This window comes from Pelophylax lessonae, assembly GCF_965119305.1.
Source record: "Pelophylax lessonae genome assembly, chromosome: 5".
NCBI classification, from domain to species: Eukaryota; Metazoa; Chordata; class Amphibia; order Anura; family Ranidae; genus Pelophylax; species Pelophylax lessonae.
Window position 1 is genome coordinate 63,941,952 of NC_138772.1, and position 25,387 is coordinate 63,967,338.

Sequence of the window (25,387 nt, forward strand, 5' to 3'; positions counted from 1 at the left end):
AAGACCAGGCTATCAGACACCACATTACACATAGGTGAATCCTCTCCGAATCAGAAGTGGGTTTAATCTGGTTTACTGGAATCTCTTCATTTCCATGGATGGGTGAATCTTCTTTGAAAATGAGGAATAGAGTGAATTTCCTATAAAAATGGTGGTGATGAACCCTCTGATATTAACCAGTTCTGGACCAGATAGTTTACCCCCTTAATGACCAGGCCATTTTTTTTGATGTGTTACTTTAATGGACAATTTCACAGTCGTGCGACAATGTACCCAAATAAAATTGTCATTTCTTTTTGCCCACAAATAGAGCTTTTTGGTGGTATTTGATCACCTGTGCATTTTTTAAATTTTTTGCGCTATAAACAAAAGAGCGACAATTCTGAAGAAAAAAAAAATAAAAAATTATATGTATTTTTTTTCCCACATTCTGCTATTTAACATTCACCGAAAAAAAAAAAAAAAAAAAAAAGTTACCAAATTTTTTTTATCCTTTTAGGCCAGTTTGTATTCTGCTACATTTTTTTTTTTTTGTGAAAAAAAAAAAACCCTCAATAAATGGGTTTTGATTGGTTTGCGCAAACGTTATCGCGTCTACAAACTAGGGAAAAGATTTATGTAATTATTTTTATTCATTTATTTTTTACTAGTAATGGCAGCAATCTGCGATTTTTAGCGGGACTGCGACATTGCAGCATACAGATCAGACCCCTGACTGACATTTGACACTTTTGGGGGGGGGGGGGGGGACCAGTGACATTACTCCAATAATCAGTGCTAAATATGCACTGTTACAGTTATGACATAGGCAGGGAAGGTGTTAACCTAGTTGGTAATCAAGGGGTTAAATGCAAGCCTAGGGGCATGCTGGACTTGTGAAATGATCATAGAGACCTGTGATCCTATATAGAAGGATCACAGGAGCTCTGTGATCATTTCAGAGAGAAGAACGGTCACAAAAGCTGACCTTTGTTCTCTCTCAGCAGGGAGTGATTGCGGGTGGCCGGTGGCAATTGCGGCTGCCGGCCCCGTGCATCGGCATCCCCGATGTTGAGTGGGGGCTTTCTGTATTACTTCCTTTGTGTGAAATCCCTGGTGTTCCTGCCAGTTCCTCTGCTTTCCCATTAAAAAATGGCCACACTAGGCAGGAGAGCCAACTGTAGTCCGTTCTCTGGCTATGCTGGGAACTCGGTGTGCTCTCCTCCAATGATCAGATTTGTCCTGCTATGCCCCTGCTGCACAGCCATTCACTGGGAAGCTTAGTGTGCTGCTGCTTCTCCTCCCCTCCCCCAGTTCTTATACAGCTGAGAACAGAGAGAATGCGATTTAAAAAAAACAAAAAATTATAAATACCTTTTTTACATCTATACACACACACACACACACACACACACGTTTTGTATTTAATTTCCATTTTAAACTGAATAGTTTTGTTTTACAAGGTGATCGTTTACAATCACTTTAAGCTCCAGAAATTAATAATAAATATGCAAATAGGCAGAGCTGAGTTACATAAGCTTCTAAAAATGCAAGCACACCTGGAATTTTGTAAAAGAGTTTTAATAAGTCAGTGCAGAAAGAGTACAGACCAAAAGCAAGGTTTATCTGTGACTGGAGGATCCTAGGTTGTTAATTATACCTGAAACATCACGTGAGCCAAGAGCTGGTATAGAGTGTTATTTTAGTTTTCTCTCCGTATGTTACCGCTGTGTGGAGGCGCTAGGAGATCATGCGACCTTGTTACAGGCCATATTTTTCTATCAGCTCATGGGCTTTAGAAACATAAGCGCTCATCGCATCTTCCTTAGACAAGCCTGAAAAACAAAGGCAGAGAGTTGTCTACATAGGTAGAAGCTTTTGTTAAAATTAAATAATGGTCATTTTGTATCAATGTCTACACCCAATGGAGTTCCAACCTTCCCTCATTTTGCATTTCCATTGGAAATCCTTCACATAGGAAATTCCCATGTGAGGGACACACATGGTAATAGAAGTGTAAATGTTCCAACTCTTTTCAGCTCCACTTAAAGCAGGAGCTTTGGTTGGAGTTCCAATATAAAATTATGCAATTACTCCAGGGTATTGCAAAGTGACTTCCTCTGGTTACCAAAGAAACCTTTGGGTGTTTCAGGATCTGACCAGCTATTTTGTCACCATTAAGGCCAAGTTCACCTGAGCTCAAAAGAAAAAGAGAGACAATTTTTTATATATTTTTTTTGGTGAACAAAGGTGCATTTTGAATTTTTATCTGATGACCCTGCAGTGTATTGCACCCACAATCAGTGGATCGATCGTGGGTGCAATGTCAGGCTCCTGTAGATACCAGCTTTCCTGCCTATGCCTCCATACGGGCAGACAGTTACAAAGCTTAGAATAAACTAGAGGGTGCCCAGTGCCCTTGCAGTTCATTGAGAACCACAAGGCATTGGCCACAGTGGAAGATGGGATTTGTAGTTCATTCATTCACAGACATCTGTGAATGAATGGTGTGGATGTGTGGGTGGGGCAAAGCTGCACAGTTTTTGAAAACAAAGTGACAATGCGTGCAGGGATAAGATCCTAGGGGAGGGGGGTTAGACCTGGAGCATGTTATAGCCTATATGGGTGTAACACGCTCCAAAAAGTAAACCTTTCCTTTAAGAAAAATAAATAAAAAACCACCACACATGAGAATGTATTCACTTGACACATTACTGCTCTCCCAAGTATCATATTTGAATGCAGACATGTCGTCTCAAATTGTATGAATCCCATCTCTGCAGTTAATAGTGGGCCCACCCCCAAGGAGCTAAAAACAGAGAACTGCTTCAGTAGCTCCCATTTCCACACTTTATCATCCTTGACTATCTCTTTCCATGGAAAACTAACAGATGTTAAGGGAAAGGTATTAAGCACATAAGGCAAAAAAGCAAGAGCCATTGCATTTTTTAAATGTTGCAATCTCAATGATGTGCAACAGTGTCCTATATAAGAGACAAATGCCACAAATGAGAGCTTATGCATTAGCATGTTCCTACTATGAACTCAAAAATTTCCCCACAACCACCATTCATACTTGAAGGGCAGGTCTGATGTAGATTGGTGTCTGAGAAGCAACTCCAGTTCCTAAAACATGGATATTAGGCCCAAATACACAACACATTTCAAATCTTTATGGATTTTAGAGAAACCCTGCCTGGTTAGACGTTATTGCCCATAGGCAACCACCAAAAATGTTTGCAGGTGGCCAAAGAATATCAGCACTGGACAGATGAAGATTTCTACCAAAAGCAGAATCAGGACAAGGACAAAAAAAAAAAAAAAACAAACAAACACACACACACACACACGCCACCTGTAAGTTATGTCCCTTGTGCCGATTCCTCAGTTTTTAGCTTTAGCTAAACATCGGTTATTACATGAGGTCATTACAGAGTCTGTGCAATTAAGGCAGATCATGGCTAGAGGTAAGGACCGTCATGGTGCTGTACATAGCTTCCTGAAAAACATCCCAACACCCTGGCACAGTAATCCCCTCAAATGCTCTCAGCCCTGAAGCAAGCAGTGGAACATTTTTAGGCCATTTTTTAAAATATCTTGAAGGGTAGGTGTGAGTTTGGAGGAGAGAGCATTCCTAGACAGACTGCCCTATACAACTTCTGCATTATTAATATAATTCATATCCAATGAATGGAGGCCAAGGAGAGCCAGACCTGGGAGGGAACCGCTAAATCAGGGACATGACTAGGCATGGTGGGAATTGTAGCTCCTGAACAACTGGAGGGCCATAGTTTGGAGACCCTGCGCTAAATGATGCTGGATGTCCTCCAGCCTGGGATACTTCAGGAAATATTTCAAGCCCTTCCTTTGGGATATCATGTAAGCTGTAATGGTACTATAAAGATGAAGTACCGTTGTGTTGTTGGTATGCAGTTCTGGCTGAGTGTATACTGTGCAGGTGCAGGTGGTCATAGAATAGTAAGGAGTGGGAGATTAGTGAAAAGTCTTACCTTTCTTTAGGTTCCATGCATCCCACTTGGCCTTGCCCTTCAGATCTAGCATGCCAGGACACTCTATAAAAAAAAGACAGATGTTTTCACCTACAGTACACTATATAGGTACAATATATATCTGCAAAGCAGTTACCGTGGAACTTGTGTAGTATAGTGGTGTAGCACCCTCCTAGTGTAGGATGCTAGAGGTTTTGTCTCCTTCTGTAGTCAAATGAGCAGTAATTGTTTGCTTTGGTCCATTCAGGGTTTCACAGGTTGAGAGTTTTGAATGCTTACCTTCGATGATTCTGGAAGAAAATTCCGGAATAGGTGGCTGAGAGAGTCAATGATATGCCTGAATATTTATTATGCCACAGCTAATCCCTGGAGGGCAGGTCCAGAAGGTGGCTGGGGAGGGGATAAACAGTCTGGAGCTATTGTTCTTCCTCGGGAGAGAGTTCTGAAGCCTCTGGGGCTGCTGGCCCCTGGAGGCAGCCTGTGTAGCTTTAGCCTTTGGTCTTCACGAGACATTGGACTCATCATGGACGTTGCTCTATGAAATGGATATGCTGGAATATGTTGTATGTTTGGGAGTAGTTTACTTTTATCACTTTTTCAATAAAAGCCCACTGAGGATAATGCGCTAGGCTGGTGCGCCCTTTTCTTGGTTTACATTTTGCAGTGGCAGAGCTAGGAACTTCGCCTTAAGGGATGTGGTCAGGAAAAGGATGGTCTCCCTTACTAGACTGTCTGGAGGAACCGCGAAGGTGTGCAGCTGTCCTGGAGACTTACAAGTACTGACTGGTAATTGGGGATCCTTGGTGACTCTGCTTTTTAGATGCAAGTTCCAGCAGTAGCTAATGGACAGATGACTCTCACAGGGTCTCAGGGTACTGGCCATTCCCCAAAAGAGCCTGCGCTTGTGAGCCTAAATAAGAGTGTTCTCTGACTGCTGCTACGGTGCAAGTGTTTTGGGGCGGGGGCGTAACTACAGGGGTTGCAATTGCAACTGGGCCCCATGCTCCAGGGGGCCTGTGCGGCTCCCCAGTACACATGGATAGGAGGGGCGGTGGGGGCAGCATGTAGAGAAATCACTGTCCTCCTTTTTCCTCCTGTAGCTGCAGGAGGAAAATGGAGGAGATTGGTTCCTCTGTATGCTGCCCCCGTTACTCCTCCTATCCAGTTCACTTGTGTTTTGCTATCTCTGGGCCCCTGAGTGCTCCCCTGGTCCCCCCCCCCCACACTGTGCTGCTCCCTCCCCTCTCCTGCTGGCTGCTGTAGGGGGATGTGTCACAATAGAGAACCAGGAAGGGGGTCGGTAAATATGTCATTTACCAACTCCTTCCTTTTCTGATTGGACAGAGTCATAGTCAGTAACATTGCAAAAAATTTAAATAAAAAGGATAAAAAATACTACAATTAAAATACCAAAAAATAAAAACTACTGACACCAGTGGGTGAACTTCCAGGATCACAAAGGTCACACTTTCAACCAGGCCCTGGCATTCCACCACTGTGGGGAAGCCCTAAGATGGCAGGAAGAGGGCCCACTGCAGAACTTGTGAAAGGGTCCCACTGCGGGACCGTAATAAAGGGCCCCGCAATGAGAGTAAAGGACCCCAGGATCAGTGGGAAGAGCCCCAGGCTTGAAGGGAAGGGCCCCAGCCAGGGGTCCTGAGGGGCCCTTCATGGTTTCTTGCACCGGGGCCATAAAGCTTCTAGTTACGCCTCTGTTTTGGGGAGCATTGTACAGTGCAAGTGTTTTGGAGAGCATTGCATTCCATAACCCATCACCTGTTAAAAGTTCTTCAAGCAATAAATGTCAAAAGACATCTCCAAGACTGAGCTATTGACTAGGATGGATTGGTGCTCATGGTGGGGGGCAGCCTCTGTACTCTTCAGTAGGGGCGGAACTACTAGTCTTGTAAAGGTTGCACTTGCGGCAGGCCCCAGCGTTCCGCCACAGTCAGGAGGGCCCCAGCAACGTTGCTGGCCACAGGGACCTGAGCTGAGAGAGTCTCTCTCATACAGCCCAGACTGCAGTGACAGTTCCCCCTCACTCGCACAGATGGAAGAGGAGAGAACCGATCTGCTCCATCTCCTCCTGTGTGCACTGCGGGAAGTGTGAAGCAAAGCAGCTGAATGATCAAATGGTAGTTCCATTTCCCTTAATCAGGGTGATCTTTTCCACTCAGAATAAGTGCAGGTACTCCCCCTCTTCCAAGTCACCCCTAAGCACTGTCCCTTGGTTCCACCCCCTACCTCCCAGTACCACCCTATTCAGAGAATACAGAATCAAGTATAATTTTTTGGTGCCAAGTAATTTTTGTGCTTGGTAATGATAAAAAGAAAAGCAGTAAAATATATCCCCTCCAGCCTGCAACAATAGCCCCTCACAGCAAAATTCCCCCCCAGCAACAAGAGACCCCTGCCAGCAAAAACAGATCTCCCAGCATCAATAGAAACTCCAGCGCCCCTTGCCATTGCATTCGGGGCTGGAGGTGCCAGGAATGCATTCGCCCTGAAAAAAAGCCCTTATCTTTAAATATTTTAACTCACATTGATGAAGTAGTTCAGGAATTAAGAACCAACTGAGATATTTTGGATGGGATTTTTTTTAAGGTGCAAACTGTTCCTTTAGCACCTAAAAGATCCCACCCAAAATATCTGTTGGTTCTCTTTAAGGGGATGATGGTGCCATTCAACTTTTCTCTTCCCATCTCCAATACAGTCATTAAACTATAGTTAACTGGTTGCCGACCGCCGCACGACTATGTACTGCGGCGGTCAGCCCCGGCCAGGCAGAGTGACGTATCGATACGTCACTCGCCTGTCACTGACTTGCGAGCCTATTGCGGGCGGGCGCGCGCCCGCCCGCCACAGCTCGTTCACAGACAAGTCAGTGCGTGTGACCGGCGGACTCGATGTCCGCCAGTCACACTACGATCGCTCCTGTGAAGGGAGAAAGACAGAGCGGCTTGTGTAAACAAGCTGCCTGTCAGTTCTCCCTGTGTAAAAGTGAAGATCTGACCGTTCTACTATGTAGAACTGTTGATCTTTGCTTTTACACCAATAGCAATGTCCCTGCACAGTTAGAATCACGCCCCTAGGACACACTTAACCCCTCCCTGTCCAATAAAGTTAACCCCTTCCCTGCCAGTGTCATTTTTGCAGTAACAGTGCATATATATAGCACTGATTACTGCAGTAATGTCACTGGTACCCCCCAAAAGTGTAAAAAATGTCAGTCAAGGGTCCGATCTGTCCGCCGCAATACCGAAAAAAAAAAAAAAAAAAAAAAAAAAAAAAAAAAAAAAAAAAAAAAATCGCAAAAAAACCCCTGGTCCTTTAGCAGCCAAATCCTCCGGGGCTTAAGTGGTTAAGGAAGGGGTAAATTATAGTACTGTATATATAATAGGGGTGTGGCAATCAAGGTACCCAAACAGATGTTAAACAGTACCTATATTTATGTCCCCAACAGTGGACTGCTTGTAGAGTCCGTACAGTTCCTTCAGCTCATCGTCAGTTGGTTTTGTTTTCAATTTCTTTACATCCCCTGCTGCTTTGTCAAAATCTGCCTGTAGGAAATAGGAGACAGAAAAGCAATTGAAAAGAATATATTAATTGATCTAGGCCTTCATAGTCTGCTGCCTAAGGCCGGGTTCACATATGTGTGAATTGTATGAGATTTTCACCACATCCAATAAGCATGACGTATGCGTGTGTGATTGACTGTCAATGGTGATGGTTTTTACAAGGGTCCAAGGTGGCCGCGGTACAGATTCCAAAAGGGTCCTGTGCGCTTTTGGATCCAGTTTTTTTAGCTGCGAATTCAGTCAATTCAGCGCTGAATCGCATATGAACCGGTAAACAGAAATGCAATGGACCCCAGGCACGAACCTGCAGCTGCACATATGTGAACCCGGCCTGAAGAAAATTAAATTCCATTATAGTGGATCCAAACTTAAAATCTCATAAGTGTTACATTTAAGATTCAGTTTCAAAATTTTATTTATTTATTTATTTTTTTTTTTTTTTTTACAAAAAGGCTTCAGCTTTCATTAAGCGCCAGTTCACACTGCAGCGACGCTACTTCGCACCGCGACCTCCGAGATCGCGGTGCGAGCAGCGCGCCGCGACCTTGGAGCAGCCTCCACGGACTTCATAACATTGAAGTCTATGGCAGTCGCCTCCTGGTCGCCCCAAAGAAGCTCCGGACCCTTTTTCTAGGTCGGAGCGACTTGTGTCGCTCCTATTAGAACGGGTCCGCAGCTTCCCTATGGGAGGCGACCTGTGAGGCGACCAGGTCGCCTCACAGGTCGCCCTAGTGTGAACCGGCACTTAACCCCTGCTTGTAATTCAAGAAAAAAAAATAAATAAATAAAAATGGATGCTAATAAATTCAGGGTACATCAAAACAGAACATTTATTTTTTTTACTAATATTTTTGTTTTCAAAGACACTTGCAGAAGAAAAGCCCATCCATGGGGATTACTGCCAAGGCTGGCCATACACACAAGGGATGCCAACAAAAGAAAAAAAATAATAGAACAGATTCCATCCACGCTATACAGAATTGATGGAAAAATCTACTGTTGCAGTTGTTGGAATACCAAACAGCAGCTGGATCTGACAATTTAAGCACAAAAGAGGTTGGATGGGAGAGTCGGGGCCAACAGGGCCACCGCCTGAAGTGACTTTTGCCCAGCTGTTCATTTAGTGAAATTAAATCAGTGTATGGTCAGTTTAGTGGGTGCTGTGTGAGTAGTAGTCTCTGTACAGCTGTATATTACATCCCCTTCCTAGAGTGCTGCAATGCCCACACTCCTGTAGATTGCAGGAGGTGTTGGACTGCTGTAGAGATTGCAGCAGCCTTTAGCTGCTTTTGGATGGGCTTTGAAGATTATCAGATTAGGACAGATTAGATAAGATTAGATAGATAAGGCGTTGATAAAATAAGCGGCAAGCAACAGAATTTTCGAAGAAAACAACCAAAACAAACCAGCACTGCAAATGACAGAGGAGTGGCTATCACAATCTAATCCATGGAGCTCTGTTGTCATTTTGGCACTGGTGTGCTGTACTCCGTATCAGAGCAGTGTCAGCACTCCTGACAGATGACATCAGTTACAGATCTATGGTATTTACATTGAACAGCCACACTGTGCTCTACAGCGCTGGGCTGTTTGACAGCTCAGATCTTCTCAGCACCAGAGATGGCTGCATTGGCTCCTACACACTGCACAGTGCCCAAAGCAGGTGGACACTGTCTGGAAGAGAACACAAGCACCTACTTAGTGTAGCTTTGTAGAACTTTAATAAAAGTAAAAAATGGGGAATGTTACTCACAAAAAGGTAATAAAATACCAGGCACATGGATAATGTCACTGCATTGCTGATCCCCTGCGTCATCTGGGGATAGGGGAACACATCTCTAGATACAGGTGCACCGAACCAGGCTCGCAATGGTCTGTTAAAGCCGGTGGTTTCCGACACTCCTCATGATCCCTTGGAGCGCACAGCGGGCTAGTATGATTTCACCTCCTGGATATGATGCTCGGTTTTCTGGCGACGCGTTTTCTTCTTCAGGCCGGTGCATCTGCATCTATGGACATGTGTTCTACCATCCCCAGATGATGCCGAGAATTAGCAGTTCAGCGACATTACCCATGTGCCTGTTATTTTATTACCTTTGTGAGTAACTTTGCCCCTTTTTACTAATTAAGTTCTACAACAGTACACTTAGTAGGCACTTGTGTTCTCCAGAGCGGTCTTCTTGCTCCCACATATAGCCGCCGGGTTTGTGTGCTCCATATGGAACTTTATGGACTTTTAACAGACTTATTAAAAATGGACTAGTTGTCAAGTTTCCTTTACATTCATGATTGTTTACCCCCACCCTTCATCCCAGGACCCACACCCAGTGCCTACATTTGCACCAATCCAGTTTTCTCTCCTGCCTCAGCCCAGACCTGCTAGCTTCTACAACTAACATCTTATCGTCAAGGTCAGTCAACACTTGCTGCATCCACCAAAAGAGCTCCGCTGCCAAAGCTGTGTGTGCAGGTGAGCAAAACACACGGTTGCTGTGCCACATTGCCGACTCTTCAGCCAGGATTTCTGGACTGTCAGCTGGTACTTCTGGATATTCCCAGGCAAAGGGAGCCCAGCCCTGGTGCTTAGCAGAGTCTAGCAGCCGTCTGTAGGCAATCTCCAGCTCCCATTCCTATTGGCCAGAAACTCCATATCTTTCAGTGCACTTCCGAGATGTTCAGCATCTCTTCTCTATAAACCATAATTTCCTCCAACCACCACTCCAGATCGCTCCCAAAGTTAGGGTCCCCTGACAGCTTCCTGTACAACAGTCCCAGGCCACCGTAGCCAAAGCCTTTTATTGGGCTGTCACCCGCTATCCAAGGGCATGCTTGGGATACATGCCATCGGAGGGCTCTATAGCCCTCTTCAAACTGCATATCTGCCCAGACCAGCCTGCTTAACTCAGCTGTCTGCACCTTGTGGGGTTTTTCTCCCAAAAACAGCACCCGCAATCTATACTGCGACCAGTACCTTTCCTGGATGAAGGGGAGAATTTTTCTCTGATGTTGCTGCTCATGGGCTAGCGTTTCCTTTCATAGTTCCACAGTACATATATGGACAACTACCTAACGGTTACTGAGAATATGGTTTGGATTACTTAAAATGGGATAGTGGTATTTGTCAACAATGTCCTTCAAGAAATAAATGAAGATTTAATCTCACTTTACAATGTGAGACCTATTGCCTGTTGTAGACCATTGCCATGAAGTCTGTGACTCTTAAATAATCAAAGCATTGCTTAGATGTGGATTCCATGTACGTCAAAGTAAGAGACGGACAGTCTGCTACTGGGGTCTCCCGCTATTGTCTGTTTAATAAGGTGTTCTGGGTTTCTACGTAGGATAATGTACTTTGTTTTAGCCTTGTTGCAGTGCTGAGTTAATTAGCATGCTAATGTTAACATTGTCTAGGTCTGGATTCCAATTCACCTATTGTTTCCAGATGGCTAGTTAGTTAGCTCAGGTAATTCTGTTTCTGTATACAATTTCATCTGCATATGATAACATAATCAGGCTCACCTGACCTGGTGGGGTATGTATTAGACAAGCTATTCTCAGCTAGACTTGTATGTTGGTGGCCATAATATCTAATATCGATGTTCAAGACTGGAGGAAGTACACATGCAGATTGTGGGTCGGTTCCATTACATCAGGCTTCCTGTTCTGCCCTCCCTCCCACTATGCTATCCATTTTTTTTTATTTCCAATTGTTACGGTCACATTTTAAAATACCATGAAATATAAATAGTTCCTTACAGTAGACTTTTGTTCATCCTGCCTGTCATGTTCCTAGAATCATTACTTTTTACCTTTGGGTGCCCAAGAGTAGTGATGTAGGGACCAATGTACAAAACCACAAGGCACAACAGGAAATAGTGCATCCAACGTGTTGAATTAAAGCTTCTTCAGGCTGCCATAGCTCTTCCTGAGAGTAACGATCACAGAACGGGCAGCAGGATAGGGGAGTGTGACAGTGCTCACCATCACTGGGAGTGAAAGACAGATACTTAATTGTTTGGTTTGCTTCAAATGGGTTCTGTGTTTACTTATGATAATGTGTATTGAACTTCAATGTCAGAGACAGGCTCTCCCTATTGTTTGTGTATTAAGGCGAGACGTGTATTATGTGAAGCCTGTCTGTTCAATTGTTAAATGTTAATGAACTCACATATTGTTCTGTTCAGATAATTAGTTCAGGTTAATTCTATTTCTGTATACATTTGCATCTATATATGATAATGTAATCAGGCAACCCCTGACCCGTGTCGGGTAATCTGATCAGGAGGGGTATGTGCTCATGTGTGTAAAACTGTTCAATAAAAAGGAGAAGATTCCAGTACAAGCCAAGTTGTCAGCTAGCTTTGTATGGGGGTGGCTGTAAAATCTGATTTCTATGTTCACGACTGAGAGGAAGCCTTATACTGATGGAAGTCCACAAGTAGAGTGTGGGTTGCGGTTCCGTTACAGGGAGTATAAACAATGCTTTACTGTAGGAAACCTTTTTTTTTTTTTTTTTTTTTTTAAATAAAAAGAAGAGTCATTTTAACATAGATCTTACATTAAAATCCTTGTTTAACTTCCAATGCCTCTGGGAATCATGAGTGAGGTCCCCGCTGCCTCCCAGAAAAATCTGCACTCTGGCCCACTGCAAGACTTTCCTGGGTGATAGTGGTAGTGAGGAATGGCGATGTTACATGCGCCTCCTGAAAGTGCCGGAAGCTGGGCCATTTTTTTTTTTTTTACTTTGGTAAGTGGGGGGGGGGGGGGGTCAAAACTGTTACCTGGTCTAGGGCCCCATTTTGCCCAAATATCACTGTGTGTAAGAAGCTTTGCATCAAGGCAATGTATGTGCATCAATGTGCCCAGCAACATATCAGTAAAATGCATGGCTTGCTCTTTTACATCTGTATGCACTTATTTTGCACTGCTGTTCATTGAAGTGCTTTACAGCCCATCAAAACGCAACATGACCTGTTTTTTTCAGCATACAACAGTTGGTGATAACTAGACCACTAGGACAGAAGGCAACTTACCTTGTTCTTGCATTGGGACCAAGTTGGGAAACGCTACCTAATGCAACTGTTGTAAATAAACTCAAGACTTAAATTAAGACCCTGTATTATGCTAAAAAGTTTGGAGCCGTCACCAACTTAAACATCTTATAGGACAACAATCTTTCTTGGTCATGTAAAACCACTTGTAGGAATAGTTCTATCTTTAAAAAGCAAAGATTTGACAGGAAAGGGATAGAATATTTAAGGCTTGGTTCACACTACTGCAACATAAAAGTCGTGCAACTTTGCCAGGCAACATGAGTACTTTTTTGACAGCGACTTTTGGGAATGCCTGGGTAATCTTCCTGTAAAGTTGGATCCATATCCATGTAGTGCTGTAGCCCTTTAAGGAATTTTAGAAGGCTTTTAGCACAAGGGCCCAGAACCTTTAATTGAGGAACAAAGGCATTATTGTGCACTGTCCCCACTGCCAGTTCTCACCCAGCCTTCCTAAACCCTCACACAATACTGTTACAGAATGGTCCGTTACTGGAGCTGGTGGAAAGAGAATACGTTAATGAACCCATTCATTACAGAAGAAAATGGAAGAAGCTGAGGCACTCTACCTATTCATTTTAACTATTAGTGTCCCATCATCGCTTGTCCAAGCCATTATTGAAGGGGAAAAAAAAAAAAAAAAAAAAGTGGGTGGGGGGGGGCTCCATTTCCTTGAGAATAAAGTTTAGTTAATTTTTTCTCCCCTGGAGTATCGGTTCAGAAATATTGCTTATGATAAAGGAAATGTATCTCATGTCCTGCTGATTGCTCCATAAAGAGGTTGTAAACTCATTACATTTTTTTTTTCCAACCTGAAAAAAGAAACATAATGAGCTAGTATGCATCGCATACTAGCTCATTATGAAATACTTACCTTAGACTGAGCCCCCGCCGTGCCGCCCACTTACCTGTATGATGGGCGACATGTTCAGTCTTCCGGGATCGCAGCATCCGGCCATCTGATTGGCCAGCCTCGCGATTAAGTCACTTAATGCGCACGGGAGTCGACGGTCACGGCACGGGGCTCTGAAGGAACGGCACCAGTGGCCTTTACTTCAGAGCACATGCGCCAGTGATGTCACTGGCTGCATTTAAGGTAAATATCTCCTAAACGGTGCATGTTTAGGAGATATTTACAGTACCTATAGGTAAGCCTCATCATAGGTTTACCTATAGGTAAAAGTTGCAGATAAGAGTTTACTTCCTCTTTAATGTAAAAGTGGTCCTTGCAGCAATGACCAGTCTTCACATCTCTGAACTTCTGGGCTGTGGAAGGTTAACCTCCTCTGCTCCAATGGCTTGTTTACACTTGCAGTTCCCTCTGAAGTGCAATCTGTGGTGGAACACTTTTCAGAGAGGGTGTTTGATAGACAGTGAGGAGGCAATAAGTCACCTCCTCCACCACCCGTATTAATTTCTATAAAGTTGCACCATCACATGCTTGCGGCGTAGTCCCATTCAGTTGAATTTGGCATTTGAATTTAGTGCCTGGTGAAAGTGATTTAGCAGTGGGGGGAAAATTTTGCTGCAAAGCATTGTGGCCACAGCATGTGAATACTATCTGCTACCTCTGCAGCTTAAATTTGGATGTAAACCCTCACATATACCAAGTGAAGTGAACAGCTTCAGATGATACACAAAGATTAAAGAAATCTCCCTACATAAGATTTACATGTGTATCTGTCTTCAGATTGCTATATTCTTTAGAAAGTGAACATTGTGTTAGAATTTGTTCTTCCGGTTTCAGCTGTGGGAGTGGAGTCCTGGCATACACTGCGTGTTAGTTGATTGAAGGAAAAGGTATACCCCCCCTCCCCCTTCCACATAGAAAGGATGAAGATACTTGCAGAGCTGTACTGTGAATAGACCAGCTCTCTTCTAATCTATTTAGAGCACCCACCCCGACAAATTTTCAGCTGCTTTTTTCTCCAGTGTTGGAGAACTTGTCAGAAGTCGTCATGCTAATAACAGAAGAACAGAGCGGCAGAAAATCATGGGACTTAGTGCTTTGGAGAGAGATAAGAAAACACTACAGATATGTGCCCCCGTCAAATTTCATGAATTGGGTTTACATCCACTTTAGGGGGGGGGGGGGGGGGTTGTGCGCTCAACCATTTCTTTTACCAGCCCCCAGGAAGTCCCGGCAATCGCCCACCCCTTTCTGTCCTCTCCTCTATTCATAATAGTTCCTGTATTGTTTTCAAAGAAAGCAAAATTCTGTGAATGGGGGAGAGGTGGATGAATAAAAGGATCCCCTCTTCCACTCATAGAAAATGTTGCATTCCGTGAAGACAATGCAAAGACTTTTCAGAATGAAGGCGAGGACAGAAAGTGGTGGGTAGCCATCAGGGCTTCTGCAATGTCCTGCAATTTTAGAGCCAAGGAAGTTAATGCATGAAATGCTGGAAGTTCAGCGCTGTGAAAGGAGCACCCATTACTGAACATTTCTACACCAAGGAGCAATCAGAAGGACAGGAGATATTAGGAGCAGGGCTGGGACAAGGGTGGGTCGGAGGGGAAAACTGCCCTGGGCGCAATGGTTTACTGTAGGCACCTTTTTTGTTGCAAGGCTGACAGGAGTTTTGGCAGTGGCAATAATTTTGACAAACCAGTGACTGCTGGGTGTAGGATACCCTAAGCCTGCACATCATGAGCAGGGTAGAGTGGGCACACTTTCCCCTGGCACTGGATGACCTTGTCCCCGCACTGATTAATAGATAAGTAATGCTACTAAACTTATATCCCAGAAAAAATAAAATAAAAAACCCACACAAACTAAAAATTTCTGCTATAGTAAGAGCATAAAGATCAAAATTCCATTAGCAGAACATGGGAATTTTTGTGGTATACAAACTAGACAGTAACATATTAAAGCTTTTTTTCCATACAACAGGCTTTATGACGACATTTAGAGATTGGTTTGTTTAAAACCATGAAAGATGTATTAGAACACCATACCTCACAAAATCTTGCATGGGTCGATTTTCATCTAGCACATGTCTTAGACAGTCCACATTTTTTAGGCTAAGTTCACATGTGGGCGTAGCGGATCATGGGCAGAATCACCGCGATTCTGCCCGCGATCCGGAAATCATTGCAAATCGCGGACGCCTGTGCGATGCCCGTGATTTGCAATGGCACCCCAAACGCTGTGCGATGTTGCCGCGATTTCCGCCTGCCGAATCACGGTAACATCGCGCAAACAATCGTCGGACGCATGACGCACAAAAGAAGCTCTTGTACCTTTTTTGGGCATAATGCGTCCCGCGATTCTGTTTGCGCGATGTTCCCGCATGCGAGCGTAGCCTAAAGGAAACAAGTGCAGTTCAAATTAAAAATCTATCAGATTTTTTTTTTTTGGGCAGAAAAGGCCTCTCTCTAAAATGACATCCAAGCAATCAAGCAATTACCAAAATCAGGCACAAAGTTCTCAAATTCAAGTATTACTTTGCTGGAAACTTGTGCCAGATTTTGACATCGGTAAGTGTTTAAATACCATTCAGATGCATGCCCTATACATGGTCTTAAAAAAAAAAAAAAAATTATGAGGCCGATTTATTTATATTATACATTGCCTTTGTTGAGTTGGTAATTTGGGCATCCTATATAGCAGTAGTAATTGAGATGAAGGTTCACTTTGGTTATTCTATGCAATCACATGCAAGTAACAAAACCTACAGCATTTTTTGCTTGCACCTAATTGGATGGAAATCAGCATGGAAAAGCACACAGTTTATTTACCACCTCTATGCCTCCTTGGAGATACCATTCGAACGGTGCAGTCGTCAGCAACAGGCTCCGATTTGATCGCATGCCAAATCGGAGTCTATTGCTGGCAATGTCCGAATTGGCACGACGCCGACTTTGCTGTGCTACACCGATTCCCAAAAGTAGTTCCTACACTACTTTTGGTGACTTTGGGGCGATTTCAATAGACATCTGTGCATGAACGTGCACAGATGTCTCTCAAATCACCCTTGAATTTGGACTGAAATGCCGGTTTGAAATCGTGCGAGTTCAGCTGTACTTGCACAGTTTCAAACCCACCTTTAGGTGTCGGTTCACAGTGATCCGACTCAAAGTCACCCCCACTTCGGGTGACTAATGAAGTTGCCCGTGCAGCGCGACTTGCAACGACTTCTCATAATGCAAGTCAATGCAGGTCGCTCCAACTTTGCAAAAAAATAGTGCATGCAGGAACCTTTTTCTAAGTCGGAGCGACTTGAGTCACTCTGATTAGAACGGTTCCAATACACAGCATTGGAAGCTACTTGTCAGGCGACCAAGTTGCCTGACAAGTCGGATCAGTGTGAACCGGCACTTAAGGCCCGTACACACGTACCGATCGTCAGCGAACGATCGGCCGTCTTTTGTCCCTGGGCTGTCGGTGTCTGTTGAAAAGTGCAAAGACAGCACAAGAATTTTGTCCGCCGACTACAGCCGACTGCAGAAGTGATGTCATGTGATGGTTAACTTTCCCTGTGTTTTTTCTTTTCTGAGCATGCCCAGTCTTGCAAATCTGCAGTCTGTCGTCCGAATTCTGTACTGACTGGCGAACAATCGGCCGCTCTGGTGTCGGCATACAAAAATTTTAATGCTTGCAAGACAGACTCTTACTAACAAGCGTACAATCGGCAGAGCTTTCGTCCGCCGACGTTTGTATGCCGACGATCGGTACGTGTGTACGGGCCTTTAGTGTGAACGTGGGCTCAAGGTATAAGGACAGTGGGGTTGATTTACTGAAACTGGAGTGCAAAATCTGGTGCAGCTGTGCATGGTAGCCAATCAGCTTATAACTTCAGCTTGTTCAATTAAAAGTGGTTGTAAACCCTCTTCTATACCCAGTGAAGTGAACAGCCTCAGATGATACACAGAGATGAAACAAATCTTACTACATAAGCTTTACTTGTACATCTGCTGTCTTCCCCTTTCTACACTCTTTGAAAAGTGCAACTCGTGTTAGAAATCTTTCTTCCTCTTCTTTAAGCAGCACATAGGGTGTGGATACTGGATTTATACTGTGTGAGAGCACCCCCTCTCCACATAGGCAGAGGAACGAAGGAACATGCAGAGCTATATTCTGAATAGACAAGCTCTCTGCCTCTTAAGCTCCCTCCCGACAAATTTTCAGCTCATGTTATCTCATGTGGTGGAGAATTGTCAAAAGTGACTCATGCTGATAACAGGAACGGAGCACCAGAGAGAAACAAACAGAGCTTTGGAGAAATACAAGTAAACACTACAGATATACTGCATGTGCTTAGTTCATCTTTCATGAGTGGGGGTTTACAACCACTAAGCTTTGACAAAAAACCCTGGAAGCTGATTGGTTCCTTTGAATAGCCGCACCAGATTTTGCACTTTTTTGTTTCAGTAAATCATAGTTTCTGAAATGGTCTCATTTGTTGAAGCTTGCCCAATCTTAAAAGCTGAATTCCAGGCATGTATAAAAAAAAAAAAAAAAAAAAAAAATACAGGCGGTTCTTGATGATCTGGCCAAAACTCGTTTTGTGGGTGGCCCTGTTGGCCCCCATCCTGCCCAAAATCTTTTGATAATTTGATAACAAAAAAATTTAAATTGTCTGCCAAACAGTGGCTGCATCTAAAAATTTGCAACTGCCGTTTTGATAGCCACTGACAGCTGCTGTCGGAATACCAAAGTACAAATAGCCCAACGGGGGGGTATTCATCCACCCACGCAGTTAGGCCCCATTCACACTTGGGAATGGGGAAGTGTGCGATTACATGCAAGAACCCCAGTAATCAGCTGGCAGCCCAATTGAAAGCAATAAAAGGCTGACAGCTCCCACAGCTAGCTGCGGCTACTTGCATGCAATCACTCATGAAGCGATTACGTGCGCGTAATCTCTTGGACAATAGGGATAGGGCTGATATCCTAGGTTCCCATTCTCAGATAGCGAATGATCACCCATCTAATTTTTCACCCAAGTTCTTTTTAACTTCATATTCTATCCAACACTATGTGGTTAAAAATATATACTTAGGAAACATTGGGACTTCCCTTAAGAACGATAGGGCCTTGGGCCCAGCCCTGCCTGCAGCACCAGCTGTTGTATTTAGGGGAGTCCCCCCCCCCCCTTGGAGGCCTCTTGATTGCCCTCAATGTAACTGATCCCCCTAAAAAAAAAAAAAAAAAAAAACAACACACACACACAACAATGAAAGGGTTTATCCCTGTAGGAGGTATGCGGTCTGTCAGACTAGCTGCAAGACAGAAGGTACACCTCCTTTTAGTCCAATGCTACTTCCAAATCATATGAGATTAATTCTACTTTTAACATGTTAATCAAAAGATGTGGTGTATATGATTACCTGTCCGTGTGGATTACAATATGTTGGCTGTACTATTCTTTCTTTCGCACCTGGAAAGTGCGAACATGTTGCCATCATAAAAAAAGGCTTTCCTAAACATAGCCTATCAAAACATTTTGATTCTCACCATAATGGAAACCCTAAGGGTATTTCCTTTATGGCTATAGATCAATATCATCCCCATTGGAGAGGCAGCCATACTAGGAGGGAAATCGTCAAGCTGGAAACTGAATGGATTTTCTTGCTGAGATCGTATAGACCCCCATGGTTTAAATATCAAGTGGGACATCAATGCTTTTATAAAATTCTAATCAATTATCCTTGTATGTACTGGGGATAGGTTGAGTTTTTCATTATATTTTATTTTGATTACGGTAACTTTGTAGTTTTTGAAATATTTACATTTACATTTTATTAAACCCTTTTTGAATTAGGATATTGCATAGGTTTATGATGCTTGATATTGTACTTTAATGGCAATATATTTATATTAATTGCCATATGCGTTTAGTTAAAATTGTTTCCAAACATTAGAGGGCCTTACTAATGTTCCCCATTGATTGGTTTATGGCGACATCACATGATTTTTATTTCTGTTTATTTAATCGCTAGCTAGTTGGTCTTAAATACTAGCCAGCTTATTCTTTTATTTATATCACTTTATTTACTAATTGGACTTGATGTGAGATTCACCATTATTTTTCTTGACGATATGTAGCGGTTTGCCGGATGTGGTTAATATTTTCTTTATCCGGAACGCATCTGCGTCATATGGGTTAAGTGATGTGTCATGTCCTTCTGGAACACAGCCGCATTACTTCGGGTATACTCCTGTTGGTATTTTTCTTGTCCGGAATGCATCTTTGTCATTTCCGGTTAGGCGATGTGTCATGTCCGCCTTCCAGAATGCGGCTGCATCACCTCCAGTATACTCCTGTTGGTCTCCAATGGCGTTTGTTTGTTTCCATTTCCGGCCCCTACTATATAAATTAAGGGATATGCTCATGCGTGACCACGCCCCTGATGACGTCTGTGTATGACAAAACGAGTCGGTAGGAATCCGGTCACGTGATGTCGTCATGCTGGGTAGTCGGCCATACTTTTGGTTGGAAACATTACCAATACTCTGAGGATTTACATGCGGTTTTAATGCTTCTGTTTGTAAGTACTTTGGCTCTTTTTTAAATAAACTTTTCTTGAGTATTACTGCGCAATTTCCCTCCGAATTGTCCTTTTTGGTTGGATGTACAGAGATCAATGAAAACATAGCATTCAACTATTAAAAAACGCCTTCTTATTCTGCACTAAACCTTCATCCGAACTCAGAATTATCTGGTTTACCATTTTGAGCAGATGTCTACATCCAGGGTAGATCATTGGTGGGTAATTACTGTTTGAGTGATTACATGTGAACAGCCATAAAATAGCTGAGGGAGGGGGTCAAGCTCCCATTGTTTTCAATGGGATTTCTGCCCACATCTAATCACTAATGGCCCCAAGTGTCAATGGGCCCCAAATAAAAGAAATAGTGGGGGGAAAAAAAAAAAAAAATATGGACATGGATATATACAAATGAACTATTCTATATGGTCTGCATAAATGGGGGTCTGGCTGTGGTGTGTCCATCACCTCAAAACATTGTGCTAGAAGGTATTCCCCTTTCTCATTTTAGAAAGATAGGTGGTATGCATAGGAGTGATATTTTCAAGGCCAGGTTCACAACACATGTGGTGGGACTGCGTTAGGAGGCTATTCCACCACATGGACAAGGCAGGATTCCTTGTCTCCTATGTACCCGGTTCACACAACTGTTGTGATGGTGTGTGGGCAGGGTAGATTGCGGAAAAAATAAAATACATGCAGTTCTATTTTCAATGCAGGGCAATCTGCAGCCTCGCACCTTGTGGCTGGCAATTTAACTTTATGAGATGCATGTGTGACATCCCAAACAGTCACTGTGCTGACTTGTGCCCCAACGCACTGCACACCAATGTAGTGGATGGTGTGAACAAGACGTAAATGAATGGTAACGCACATCATCTTGTGCATTGGCTTTGTTAAACTACTCTTGCGTTTGCTGTGAAGCCGCACGACAATGGAAATTACATTATGGTCTATAGTGGCCAGACAAAAATGCAGCACAGCTGCAGGGTGTTTCTTGAAAAGGGGCAGGAGCTTCGTTTGATGCAGTGCAGCGTGTTTTTTGCCCCACAGACTTCAGTGGAAGTGCATGGAAACTGCATGCATATGCATTTTTTCCACCTTTTTATCCAGAGTTCTGTATAAAATCTAGCCTATCTCTTCAAAAAAATAAGTGTATGATACATATTACATGAGGTTTAACGTGGAGAAAAATGTAAGGTTTTACACTTGGGGACTAGAAACATAAAAGCACAATACACGTTAGGGGGGGAACCCTTGGGAGAATCAAAAATGGAGAAGGATCTGGGAGTCTTGGTTGATGATAGACTAGGCAACAGCATGCAATGTCAAGCGGCAGCTGCCAAGGCTAGCAGAATATTAGCATGCATAAAGAAAGGGATGTATTCCAGAGATAAGACTATAATCCTTCCACTTTATAAAACTCTGGTCCGACCTCATCTGGAGTATTCGGTCCAGTTCTGGTCACCAGTCCTCAGAAGGGATGTGTTGGAGCTGGAGAGAGTCCAGAGAAGGGCAACTAAACTAATTAGGGGATTGGAGGACCTTGATTATGAGGAGCGTCTGCAATCGCTTGATTTATTCTCCCTGGAGAAGAGACGCCTGAGGGGGGACATGATAGCAATTTTTAAATATCTAAATGGGGATCTAGGCTTAGAAAAAAAGCTGTTCAGTCGAAGGGATTGCATGAGAACTCGGGGACATACAATGCGATTAGAGGAGAAGCGTTTTAACCTCAGGCAACGTGGGGGGTTCTTTACTGTTAGGGCAACAAGATTGTGGAATTCTCTACCACAAGAGGTGGTTTCTGCGGGTAGTATGGTGGCTTTCAAAAGACTCTTAGATGTACATCTCAAGGATCAGAACATTCAGGGGTATGCAAGATGATTACAGCCACACACACCTACACAGGTTGAACTGGATGGACTTTTGTCTTTATTCAACCTCACCTACTATGTAACTATGTAACATTAATATGCGTGTAAAAACCCACGCAAAGTCACATTACAAAAAACGCACTGAATAAGGCATCCACATGCAGCAGCAGTGTACCTGGGCTTAATTGAGAAGTACTTCTGTGGATCACAGGAGTGCAGTTTGTTTTGCACTCCTGTGACCGGATTTCAGCTGGCTTCACAGAGGCGGTCCAGGCTTGGGCAAGATCGCAACAGTGAAGTCCTGGACCGCCAACCTGCTCAGCCTCTCAGCGAGTCGCTGAGAACCTTAACCGGTCGCTCCCACCCCCTAATGAGTGCTGGGGGGGGTTGGGCAGAGCAGAGAGCGGTGACTGACAAGTCACCGCTCTCTGCTCAGAGCACTGAGAACTGAGCGATAGGCGGTGCTGCATCAACCTAGTAAGTATGATTCTTTAAGAAAAAAAAAAAAAAAAAACACAACACCCATACTTCTCTTAAGCATTGCATTAAGTTACCACAACTCACTGAATGTTAACGAGCCATAAATTCCTCCACCCAGTGTCAGGACAAGGTCATCCAGCGCAAAGATGCCTAACTGTGCCCCTTCTGCTAGGGTTAGGGTCAGGGCACCCCATTCCCTGCAATAAACCATTGTGACCAGGGCAGCTTCCCCTCCTGCCCACCCCTTGTCCAGAGATGTATAGTAACTAAGTAGAACTACTTCACTACTGTAATTAAGTACCGAAAGGCGGTATCTGTACTTTCCTAGAGTAGAATTTTTTTCTCCTACTTCCACTTTTACTTTTGAATTTTTTCAATACTTCTACTCCGATATTTTTTTTTGTGCTGCATAGTTACTCGTTACTATTATAAAAATTACCACTGTCAGAACAGCAGATGGCAGGTTTCATGAAGCTCAAAACATGTGTATTATCAGCGCATACGAAAATAAAAGCTACTGCATGCATAAATAAAAGCTGCGTTTGAAATAATAAACCATATGATGTTCAAACTTTTGACTTCTTCCTTTAATAACTACATAAGACAGTACTTGTACTTTTACTTTCAGTACTTGAGTAGCAATTTTTTTTTTCAAAACTACTAGTACTTTTACTTTCAGTACTTGAGTAGCAAAATTTTTAAAAAACTACTTGCAATACTTAAGTACAAAAAATGTTGAATACTTTAGTACTTCTACTCAGTCACTTTTTGATTGAGCACTTCCACCTCTACTCAAGTCACTTTTTGATCGAGCACTTGTACTTTTACTCAAGTATGGGTTTCGAGTACTTTATACAACTCTGCCCTTGTCCCAACCCTGCCTCCACCTGCAAACATATTTCATTTTTGTTCTCCCATCTTCCAACTAGGGATGCACCGATCCGATATCGGCGCTGATATGGCCATTTTAGATGGATCGGGGGATTGGTAACATTGACCGATCCACTGGCCGATCCGGTTTTTGCTTGGTAATGGCTCAGCCATTCCTTACTAGGTGCAGTAGTAGTATGGGATGGGAGCCGCTACTTCCTATATAGGTCCGGCTCACAGGCAGAGTGATATCAGATGCACTCCGCCTGTGAATGGAGGAGCCGTACACATGAAGCAGCGGCTTTGCTCTGTACTGCAGCCGCTTGCCTTGTGTGTAGGGCCGGATCGGTTCCAGTATCCGCGATTTCACAACGCCAGATATCGGTATCGGGTCCAAAAAAAGTCGGATCGGTGCATCCCTACTTCCAACAACCTCATTTTCTTCCCCATTCTAAAATAACATTTTATTTTTGGGTACCAACTGGCCCCTTGACACAAGAACATGAAAATAAATGGGACACAGCCTTTAGGAAAACAATTATATTCAGAAAACTGAAGGTACCATCGACAGAAAAAAAAAAAAACACATCAATAAACTGGACCAGCTGTAGGCTGATTGGTTGCAATCATCCACGCCATCACTGTACTCTGTATAAATGAGTGTCTTGTGTGCTACAAAGATTCCCATAGGAACTCATTAATATTTCTTAACAGATGCAGATGGTAAAGGTGCTAAGTAAAATGTTGACACAAAAATAACTAAAATATAACATATTAGAACACAAACAAATTAAGTTTACTACCTAAATTCATTAAAGTACAAAATCCCAAATGTACAGTTGGGGCTCATTCGCACCACAAGGCATCGAATAATGCAATTGAGTTGCGTTTTTCATAATGTGCTTGCATGCATTTTACACGCGTTTGTTTTTGTTGCCTTGCAGTCCGTTGCATATAGGTGTGCATCTAAAACGTATTGCATTGAAAAAAAAAAAAAAAAAAAAAGTAATGAATGCCTTATTTTTTTTCCTTCAACGCTGGGCAAATGCCACACATTGGTGTCAATTACCTTCTTAAAGAACCATTACTTTTTAGTTGCCATGCATTTGGAATGCCCTCACAAAAGCACCCCGGTGCATCTGGTGTAAATCTAGAACCTAAATCATGGAGCAGAGGACCCCCACCCTTAGAGGTTAGGAAATTAGATATAGTGCATATCCATCAGAAGGTGCAATGGGATGACATTAGATATACAGAAAATTAAATGAAGTCCCCAATTAAAGGGATAGTCCACCCAATGAAATGTATCAGATATGCATACTTTGTACAAAGCCCACCAGAGCCTCCTGCTCCCCCTCAATCATCCATGCACTGGAGTTTCTCCATAAAGGAAATTACATAGCAGGGACAGACTGACAGCTGTATAATGGCTACAGCTGATGTGCTGGACCTAGAAAGCCCAATGCTGCACTGAGAGATGCAGGGAATCAAACATCTACTCATAGACAAGCCATAGGTCTTTCCAGGATACATCCTCATGGCACTCTGTATCATGTATTTGCATTTACCTGGGGTGACATGGTTGATGCAGCTCTCACAGGTCAGCAAAGGCAACAGCAGTTCTCTTACTATAATCTGCAGCTCAGCATGCTGTTATTTATATGGGTCAGCCTCCAAGGCCTGCGATTGGTCGCTTTTGTCTTGTGCAATGACATCATTCATTGTAGCTGAATGCAAAGGCTGGGATGGGGAGATCTTGCAGCTGTAACCCTTCCCTGCCTGCCAGGATCCCCTGCACTGTTCATCAATACCCCACAGAGGTGCAAATCTGCAATACAAGGAGAAAAAAGCATAATGGCATTTGATTTGTGGAAACTGAGAAATGTACAAATATAGAGAATCTATTCAGTTCAACAAGAATATAATTCTTCTTCAGTGCATACTGTCCCTAATCCACAGAGGGGTGCAGGCTGTCCCTAATCCACAGAGGGGTGCAGGCTGTCCCTAATCCACAGAGGGGTGCAGGCTGTCCCTAATCCACAGAAGGG

At 43.4% G+C, this 25,387-nt stretch overlaps 1 protein-coding gene across 1 annotated transcript; it reads right to left on the minus strand.

Annotated features, from left to right (window-relative positions):
• Positions 1 to 1,542: 1,542 nt before the first annotated feature.
• ACBD7 (acyl-CoA binding domain containing 7) lies at positions 1,543 to 25,056 on the minus strand. Its single transcript, XM_082258738.1, has 4 exons — positions 24,908 to 25,056; positions 7,432 to 7,549; positions 3,990 to 4,052; positions 1,543 to 1,814 (listed from the first exon to the last, which is right to left on the minus strand). The coding sequence occupies exons 1-4, from the start codon at positions 24,917 to 24,919 to the stop codon at positions 1,741 to 1,743; spliced, it is 267 nt and encodes an 88-aa protein (XP_082114864.1). The 5' UTR covers positions 24,920 to 25,056; the 3' UTR covers positions 1,543 to 1,740.
• Between the last annotated feature and the right edge of the window lie 331 nt (positions 25,057 to 25,387).

Coding starts and splice junctions, on each gene's coding strand:
- ACBD7 (XM_082258738.1), bottom strand. Junction 4,053..7,431: donor TGTTGGGGACATAAATATAG/GTACTGTTTAAC, acceptor TTTTTTTTATAG/AGTGTCCTGGCATGCTAGAT. Junction 1,815..3,989: donor TGCATGGAACCTAAAGAAAG/GTAAGACTTTTC, acceptor TTTGTTTTTCAG/GCTTGTCTAAGGAAGATGCG.